General features: G+C 41.7%; 1 protein-coding gene across 1 annotated transcript in view; it reads left to right on the top strand.

The window, feature by feature from the left end:
- CNBD2 (cyclic nucleotide binding domain containing 2) overlaps positions 1 to 8,665 on the top strand; it is a 66,054-nt gene extending 57,389 nt beyond the window's left edge. The window contains exon 13 of the mRNA XM_023724958.1: positions 7,761 to 8,665. Within this exon, the coding sequence (XP_023580726.1) occupies positions 7,761 to 7,970 (210 nt within the window). The 3' untranslated portion in view covers positions 7,971 to 8,665. The remainder of the gene's footprint in view (positions 1 to 7,760) is intronic.
- Positions 8,666 to 10,056: the final 1,391 nt, after the last annotated feature.

Below are 10,056 nucleotides of genomic sequence, written 5' to 3'. Positions count from 1 at the left end.
GCAAAAGGACAAATACTGTATGAGACCACTATTATAAGAACTCAAGAAATGGTTTCAACACAGAATAAAACATTATTTGATGGTTACGAAGGGGTGGTGGGGGAGAGGGGTATTCACTAACTAGATAGTAGACAAGAATTATCTTAAGTGAAGGGAAGGACAACACACAACACAGGGGAAGTCAGCACAACTGAACTAAACCAAAGCTAAGACGTTTCCTGAATACAACCACATACTTCGAGGGACAGAGTAGCAGAGGCAAGAGTCTGGGAACCATGGTTTCAGGGTACATCTAGGTCAATTGGCATAACAAAGTTTATTAAGAAAATGTTTTGCATCCCACTTTGGTGACTGGCATCTGGGGTCTTAAAAGCTAGTGAGTGGCCATCTAAGATGCATCAACTGGTCCCAACCCACCTGGAGCAAAGGAGAATGAAAAACAGCAAAAGACACAAGGAAAATATTAGCCCAAGAGACAGAAAGGGCCACAAAAACCAGAGGCTTCATCAGCCTGAGACCAGAAGAACTAGATGGTGCCCAGCTCTCACCAATGACCGCTCTGACAAGGAACACAACAGAGAGTCCCTGACGGAGCAGGAGAAAAGTGGGGCGCAGAACTCAAATTCTAGTAAAGAGACCAGACTTAATTGTTTGACTGAGACTGTAGGGACCCCAAAAGACATGGCCCCCAGACTCTCTGTTAGTCCAAAATTAAAACCATTCCGGAGGACAACTCTTCAGACAAAGATTAGACTGGACTGTGGGACATAAAATGATACTTGTGAAGAGTGTGCTTCTTAGCTCCAAGTAGATACGTGAGACTAACTGGGCAGCCTCCATCCAGAGGCGAGATAAGAAGGCAGAGAGGGTCCGGAGCTGCTTGCATGGACATGGGAAATCCAGGGTGGAAAGGAGTGAGCTGTCACAGTATAGGAAGAGCAACTAGGGTCACGTAACAATGTGTGTATAAATTTTTGTATGAGAAACTATCTTAAATTGTAAACTTTCACTTAAAGCACACACAAAAAAAGATGAAAGCCAAAAGAGACGACACATAAGCATTCTACTATGGTTGATAAAGTTGATAATGCATATAAGTTAACAATTCTGATACTACTATACATGTATACTGGAATAGATCAATTAAGTAAATGGATGGCAGATGGTGAGAACCAGGTTTCTCACTGGAGTATGAATTTACAGATAAGCAAGGGGAAGAGGCTAGGACGATCCACGTGATAAATGATTCGAGTTGGAGACATCAGTATAAACTTATGCTTAGCTTAATATGGATACAGATAGTTACATGCAGAAATGTTTGTGAGTATGTATATATACATGGGTCAAAATTAACATGTGTATTTTTTGCTCTGTCAGCTAAGAAGGCCTAAAACAAGTGACACCCAGAGCAGTGCAGTGATCACACGTAGTGCCCGTATCTTGGTTTCTAATACCATTCTCCAATAAAATTAACCAGGTCTCCTTGGCGAAATGGCTGATTCCAGGAGTGGGCAGAAAATATACAAGATGAGCCTGGATCATTTTGTGTGCCAGAAAGTAAGGAAAAGTAAGGAAGTGCTCAAAAAAAAACAAAACAAAAACCCTATATTGATCAGGGTATGTCAAAAGGACAAGAAGCCAACTGAAAGAGCTTCCAATGGCCAAAGCTAAAACAAATTTGAGCAACAAAATAAATAAATAAATAAATTTTTTATACCATATACTGGTTTATTAAAAATATTTTATAAAGTATAAAATATCCATGAGTCCATACTGATATAAGCAAATTATTGAATAGATTAATAAATTGGGGAGAAAAGACAAATATCCCATGTAGAAGAATTCCAAATAATTTATATAGATACTCTGCCTTCAAAGAGAAGAAGCATAATTCCCTACTCCTTAGTTGTGGGCTGTACATAGTGACTTTCTTCCAAAGAGTTCAATATGGAAAGGGAGAGACAAAGAACAACTTTACAATGGAAAATCCTGGCAAACACCTTAGCCAGGTGTTTAAGGCCAATATCAGCAGTCATAAATCATGTTCGTAGTATGTACCCTTGATATGATGTCGTGAGAATGGCACTTTACCTCTGTGATCTTCCTACCAATAACAATAACCCATGCTAACCCCAGTCTTATCATGAGAAAAACATCAGGCAAATTCCAGTTGAGGAGCATCCTACAAAATACCTAATCAGTTCTCCTCAAAACTGTCAAGGCCATCAAAAATAAGGAAAGTCTGAGTAACTGTCACATCCAAGAGGAGCCTAAGGATACGTGACAGCTAAATGCAATGTGGTATCCTGGATGGAATCGTGAACAGAAAAAGAACGTTAGGTAAAAACTAAAGACATCTGAATAAACTATGGGCTTTACTTAATAATAATGTATCAGTATTGGTTCATTAATTGTAACAAAGGTATCCTACTAATATAAGCTGTTAATAATAGAGGAAACTGGGTGTAAGGTGTATGGGAACTCTGTACTATCTTCTCAATTTTTTTGTAAATCTAAAACTGTTCTAAAAAATAAAGTCCATTAAAAAATAATAATATTTAGAGGGTTGATATGTTGTGGGGTTGTTAACCAATGTCATAGAACAGCATGTGTACTACTGTTTCATGAGAAACTATTTGTTCTGTAAGCCTTCACCTGAAGTACAATAAAATATATAAAAAAATAATAATAATAATAAACAACCCAGTAGTGGACGGGGAAGTATGGATGAAACAAGTTTGGCCATGAGTTGGTGATTATTGAAGCTGGGTGATGGGTGTTGGAACTGAGTGGCAGAGTGAGCAGATGGCAGTAGGCAGAGATGGAGTGGGCAGAAGGGTTTTCTATATTGTAGGGGAAAAACATCATAAAATTGAGTAAAGCAAAAAGAAAGTTTTATTCAGCATATATTCAAAAAGGCAAAAGTGGGAAAACGGATAAGCATGCTGCCATAGCCATGTCTGCCTGAATCCAAAGAATATTACAGAAATAGGCAAGAATGGGAAAACGGACAAGCATGCTGCCAAAGAACAGTTACAGAGCCATCAGTACACATTAACACCACAAATGGGCAAAACCATTGAAAGCTTCACCTTTTCACTGATTGGCCAGAAACTCTGATCCTACATTTTGAAACGTCTTTTCTTACAGTATTGGTACAGGTTTCAGTAACTACGGTCAGGAGGGTCTTCACTGGTCCAACAAATTTCTATTCACTAAATGCTAATAGAAAAAGATAAGAGTAGAAAGTCTTTTGTGTTCTGTTTGATTGGCTTTATGTGAAAGTTTCCCTAAAAGATATTTTCCAAGATTATCTTAGCTATTGTCTTTATACCTCAGGGCCCGGTTGATGTGGCCTTGTGAGTCCTTGTGAGCCCAGCTCCATCTGGGTCACGTTGTCGATGCTCAAGGAGAGGGAATAATAACTCCAATATTATTTCCTAAATCATCTATCAAGTAAGAATGGGCCTCCATATGCCTGGGGGAGGGCTGTCCTTTCTGAAGCCCTTCATGTGGTCATCCTGCATCTGGGAACCTGCTCTCTCACCTGTGCCCTTTCCACTGTCCTGAGTTATGGTATCTCCAAGGTCCTCCATAAGCCCTTCTCACCCAGGTTATGGTCAGTTGTTGATGCTCCTGCCCACTGGACTGTGTGACTTCAGAGGCAGGAGGATCATCTGAGAGCACAGCCCCCTAGCATGGCCCTCAGTCAGTGCTGATTGAATACTTTTGAGCTCTTAGGAAGTTCTTCCTTTTGTTCAGTAAGACTCCCCCTCCTGCAACTTTTAACTAGCTCCCCTCCTCCCTCCCCACCCCACCCCCTAGAGCAAAACAAGAAATCAGCTTCCTTGTCATGTGATGCCCCTGAGATATTTGAAGAATGCTGTTTTCTTTCATTCAGCACTTAGGAAGCTGGGCACAGTGCCAATACCTCATTATTTTCTTATTCAGGCAAAACATCCTCTGCTCTTTCAGTCACTCTTCATGTGATGTAACTTCCAGCCTTCTCACTGTCTACTTCATTCCAGTTTGTCAATGTTTCTCTCAAAGTGAGGTGCTTGGAACTGAGGACAGGCATGTGGCCACATCACTGTAGACTCGTGCTCAGGCACTCTGGGCAGAGTTGAGGCACAAAGGGCAGGGAAGAAGATGCTCAGTTTGATAGATAGTGACAGAAGTGGGAGGCTGTGTAAGATGGAGCAGGAATGACAGGGCTGTATTGTAGAGGACCTGGAATACCAGAATAGGGAGTTTGGACTTGATTCTGTAGGACCTGGGAAGTCCTGGAAGGATTTGAATGATGCCTTAGAGCAAGGACACACCTGTCTCATTCACCACACAGGGCCTTGCACATAGAAGCCCTCAACAAATATTTACTGACATGACTTCTTTTTTTTTTTTTAATATTTTATTGTACTTCAGGTGAAGGCTTACAGAACAGATAGTTTCTCATGTAACAGTAACACACATGCTGTTTTATGACATTGGTTAACAACCCCACAACATTTTAACCCTCTAAATTCTCAACTTTTTTTTTTTTTTGGTGAAAATACTCATAGCCAAAGATACGCCATTTCAAAAATTTTTTTACATACACATTTAAGTGACATTGACTACGCTCTTCTAATTGTGCTGTTATTCTCACTTAAGATGAAGGCTTACAGGACAAAATTGTCTCCCATTTAACAGTTACTACAAATGTTGCCCTATGACAATGGTTAACAATCTCACAACACATCAACAGTATCCTTACTCTACTTTGTGTTCCCTATCATCAGCTTCCTACTCCCCTTCTGCCTTCTGGGCCTTATCACTGGACTCCTGTACCTCGTTACTCTCATGGTTTTACTGGGCTGTCCACTCCCAGGCTGAACAGTGAACCTCGAAGGTAACTTCGCCACTGAGCTAAAAGGGTGTCTGGGGGCCATACTCTCGGGGTTTCTCCAGTCTCCTTTAGGCCAGTAAATCTGGTTTTTTTTTTTTGTGAGTTAGAATTATGCTCTACATCCTTCTCCAGCTCTGTCCAGAACCCTCTGTTGTGATCCTGGTCAGAGCAGTCAGCAGTGGTAGCCGGGCACCATCTAGCTGTACTGGACTCAGTCTGGTGGAGGTCTTGGTAGCTGTGGACAATTAGTCCTTTGGACTAATCTTTTCGTTGTATCCTGTTCTCTTCATTCTCCCTTGCTCCCGAAGGGATGAGACCAGTGGAGTATCTTAGATGGCCGCTCACAGGCTTTTAAGACCCCAGACACTACTCACCAAGGTAGAATGTAGAGCATTATCTTTATAAGTAGTGTGACATGACTTCTTTGAAGGCTATGTCTGTGGATGTCTCCATGATGTGCCTTTGATAAGACTCTGCTCTCCTGCTTTCCAGGCCCTGTCTTCATTTGTAGGAGAATATATGATACCACCTGTGGCTGTATTTATCTACTAGAATGTAGATAACATCTTCTTCCCCTTGGGAGCTGGAATATGGAGCTGGGTCAGCCCTGGAAATAGCAGAAGTCGGGGCATGGAGTCAAGAGACCCAATTTCTGAGCCAGGAGGTGTAGGGGAGCCAGACTTCTCCAGGGAGCAGACAGGCTGAGGCCTCAGGGATGGTCAAGACTGGGCTGGAGGCAGGCCCTGAAGGGGGACAGGTGTCCAGACTAGAGCCACAGGCAGGGCAGAACAGAGGTGACAGATGGGAGGTCCTGTTCCCATTTTGCTTCTAATTAGCTAGCTGAGTGGCCTTGGGAAAATCACTTCACCTCTCTGAAACTGTGTCCTCATCTGAAAATGAGGAAATTCACTTGGATGAGCTGTCAACCCTAAGGTTCTCTGGCTGTATTTGAGCATTCATTCAGCAGATATTTCTTGAGCATCTACTGTGCTCCAAGGATGGCACGAAATACCAGTATGTGCCAGTAAACTGACATCATTCCTGCCTTCATGAGGCTTACGATCTAGTTGAGGGCAGACAATAAACAGATAAACTAGCAAATACAGAGAAAGTTGCAAATTGCCACTAGGAATGGAATAGAAAGCAGGTCTGGGTGTGAGCTTCCTTAAATGGGGTAATCACAAAAGGCTGCTCAGAGGAGGTGATATTTAAGCTAAGACCTGAACAATGAAAAGAACAAGCTATGGAATGATCTGGGGAAAGAGTGTTCCAGACAGAGAAACAGCAAGTCCAAAGCCTGAGGCAGGAAGGATCTTAGCATGTTCATCCTGGAGGATGAGTGGCTGAGCCAGAGTGAACAAGGTGCGGGATGACCACAGCTGAGCATTGGAGGCTCTGGGGCCACTCACCTCCTCTTCCCTCCTTGTCTGAGTCTCAATCAATAACTGAGAGGCTGAAGGGAGAGCACTAGATTGGGAGTCCAGCCAACGAGGGATCTAGGCCTGGCTCCACTCCGTCTCTGAGTGTTCCTTAAACAGGGCTTAAAAAAAAAAAAAAAGGGCTTAACCTCTCTGTAAAATAAGTGGGTATGCTTCTTGATCTCCATGTCCCTCACAGTTTTAACAAGTATGAATCCAAGCCAAGAAGTAGGAGGAGCAACATGAGCTGTGGAGCGGAGGGCCAGTGGCTGCCAGTCTGTGAGGGATGGAGAAAAAAATTGAGGCTCAGTGGAGACACATGTTTGTGAGCAAAGACGTACAGAAAAGGATGGGGGCTGTGGACAGACCTGAAAAGGGAAGGTGTAGAAGAGGAAGAGGAGTCCCTGGGTGGTGCAAATTGTTAATGTGCTTGGATGCTAACTGAAAGGTTGGAGGTTTGAGTTTACTTAGAGGTGCCTCGGAAGACAGGCCTGGTGATTTACTTCTGAAAAATGAGCCATTGAAAACCCTATGGAGCACAGTTCTACTGTGACACACATGAGGTTGCCATGAGTAGGAATTGACTCTATGGTACTGGTAGAAGAGGAGGACTAGCTGTGTGATTTTGTTGTAGGTCCCAAGGAAGAGAAAATGGGCTTACATAGCAAAAAGAAGGGTTGAGATTGAACATTGGGGAAAAATTGTTTTAGGTTTAATTGTGTCCCCCCAAAATATATATTGGAGTCCTAACCCCCGGGACCTGTGAATGTGATCTTATTTGGAAATAGGATCTTTGCAGATGTAATTAGTCAGCATGAGATCATACTGGAATAGGGTGTGTCCTAATCCAATATGACTGGTGTCCATATAAAAAGAGAAGAGACACAGAGATACAGACACAGAGGGAAGACAGCAATATGACAATCGAGGCAGAGATTGGCGTTACACTGTCACAAGCCTAGGAAGCCTACCAGAGGACTACCAGAAGCAAGAAGATACAAGGAAGGACCCTCCCCTAGAATCTCTACAAGATTGCATGGCCCTGCCAACACCCTGAATTTGGACTTCTAGCCCCAGAACTGTGAGACAATAAATTTCTGTTGTTATAAACCACCCAGTTTGTGGTACTCTGTTGCAACAGCCCTAGGAAATGGATACACATGTAAAATGCTGTTCTCCGGAGGGTGTTTGTGTAGGTAAGATTCTTGGAGTAGAGCCTCCCACGTGGAGGTAGGACAGTGGGTAAAGTGCCTTAGGGGCTCTTCTAATTGGAGGAGTCGGAGAACTGTGATGTCCTGTAGCAAAAGAAGCCCTGGACTGCTCCTCATGGGCCTTCCTGAGTAACCCCAGATGGATTCACCTCTTGTTTGGGGCCTCATTTTTCCCAGCTATAAAACCTGGCAATTGAACTGGATGTTCTCTGAGATCTAACTTTTTCTGTGACTTCCTTTCTCTAGGGCGTTCAACAGTTCTTCCTCTCAAATATCCAACATGACAAGCGGCCCCTGATCCTGGTGAGCCTGGGAACTGAGCTGATACGGGTGAGGAAAGAAAAATTTGAAAAATTGATTGACAGTGAGACAAGAGAAAAGTTGTCCAAGTTCAATATTGAATATCCCAGGTTAGTACTGGAAATGTGCATAAATCCTGTCAGATCAGAGGAATAAATTTTCACCTGTTATTTAGTAAAAGTAAAGAAAAAATGATAATACCTAATACTGACAAGGGTGAAATGAAACTGGTAGTTGTTGGTATACTGTAAATGGCTAAACACTTTTTTGTGTGTGGGGAGGGGAGGGCTAAAACGTTTTTGTAATAATTTTAGTATTATGTTTCAAGGGCCCTAAAACCGTCCCTACCGTATAAGGCAATGATCCACTTTCTGTGAGTTTAAATAGCCAAAATATGGGGAAATTCTATATGCATTAAGGTGTTTGTAGCAGCCATATTCATAATAGAGAGAAAAATATACAAACAACCGACACTTGCCATACTAAGGGAATAGCGTAGAAAACTGTGATACTTTTCCGTGATAAACTATAACTTTCATTTAAAAATCAAGAGTTTAATGGCTCTATAGCCACAGCGTAAAAAGGATGATACAATGATACATTGAAAGGGGTGGGTACATAATTGTATACATACTATGTTCGTGCCTTTGTAAAACACTGAAGTGAGAAAAACAGAAAGAAACAAACAAAAACTATAATACCTGTGTGTGATGGTTAAGGTTGTGTGTCAACTTGGCTGGGCCATGATTGTCGGTGATTGGACAGTTGTATGAAGTTGTGATGACTTCCATGATGAGATCTGATATGATGTGATCACCTCTATGATGGGATCTGCTGTGAGTAGCCAGTCAGTTGAAAGGGAGTTTCCTTGGGCATGTGGCCTACATTAAATATAAGTGAATATTCTGGCAAGGCTTGGGGGCTTTTCTCATTCTGGATCCTGCAGCTGGCTCCTATTCATCTGACCTCCGGTTCTTGGGACTTGAGCTAGCAGCTTACCTGCGGTCTTGCCTGCCGATCTTGGGATTTGTGCATCTTCGCAGCCTGTGAGCAAGAGCCCTGCTCTCCAACCTGCCCATCTTGGGTTTGCCAGCCCCTGCAGCTATGTGAATCAGCAGAAGCCTCTATCCTGACCCACGGACTTGGGACATTCCAGCCTCTACAACTGTGTGAGCCATTTGCTTGATACAAATCTCTCTCTATATATGTATTTATATGCTTTACTGGTTTTGCTTCTCTAGAGAACCCAGCCTAAGACACTGTGGTATTGCCAAACTTGTAATAGTCATTCTCTCTGAAAGGTGGGATTAAAGGGGACTTTCTTATTATATGTTATAAAGTCTTCCCATGTTCAATTGTTTTTGCAATCAGTATGCATTGCTTTTGTAATAAGGGAAAAAAAAGATACTCTTTAAAAGTTGTATCATTGGTGACACCCTAAGTGAGTTTTCTCCTTTTCTCTATTCTCCAAATTTTTAGCAATGATGTCTTTTATAATTTTAAAAGATAAATATCTATCTTGAAAGATTTAAGTGTTTTTTTTTTTAATTTGGCTTTTTCATAGTTTCCAGAATTTCCAGTGTGAATGTTACTGCTTTTATAGTGAAAAATAACTTTATTTTTAATGTTAAAAATTAATTTATTACACAAACCAGTAATCTCAAGACTGTTTTGATCTCACACTGTTACTAAAAAGTGAAAGTGTACCCCTTTTGTGTGTATGTGTATAAACATATATATGTAGTATAAACAGCATATATATTAATTAATTAATTTTTATTTATTATAACCATATATTGCTGTACTAATATATTATATGGAGCCCTGGTTGCTCAGTGGTTAAGAGTTTGGCTGCTAACCAAAATGTCGGCAGTTTGAATCTACCAGTCACTCCTTGGAAGTCCTATGGGGCAGTTCTACCGTGTCCTATAGGATCGCTATGAGTCAGAATCAACTCGACAGCAACGGGTTTACATATATATATAATAAAACATACAAAATGGATTTTTTTTAAATGAAGCAAAGATAAATATAAATGAAGCCCTACTAGTTTCTTCCCATACCTAGTGGATATTATACAACCCCTGGGTGGCATGTCTCTTACCCTCAGTTTGGGACCTATAGCCTCAGCCCGTGTAACAGCCTTACCACTGGTCCCCCTGCCTCAGTCTCCTCCCTGTTAGATCCTTTCTGCACACTGTGGTTTTGCTAAAACCCAAATCTGATGATGTTAAACTCCTGC

This window comes from Trichechus manatus, unplaced genomic scaffold, assembly GCF_000243295.1.
Source record: "Trichechus manatus latirostris isolate Lorelei unplaced genomic scaffold, TriManLat1.0 scaffold00008, whole genome shotgun sequence".
Lineage (NCBI taxonomy): Eukaryota > Metazoa > Chordata > Mammalia > Sirenia > Trichechidae > Trichechus > Trichechus manatus.
This window is presented reverse-complemented; position numbering and strand designations above follow the sequence as displayed.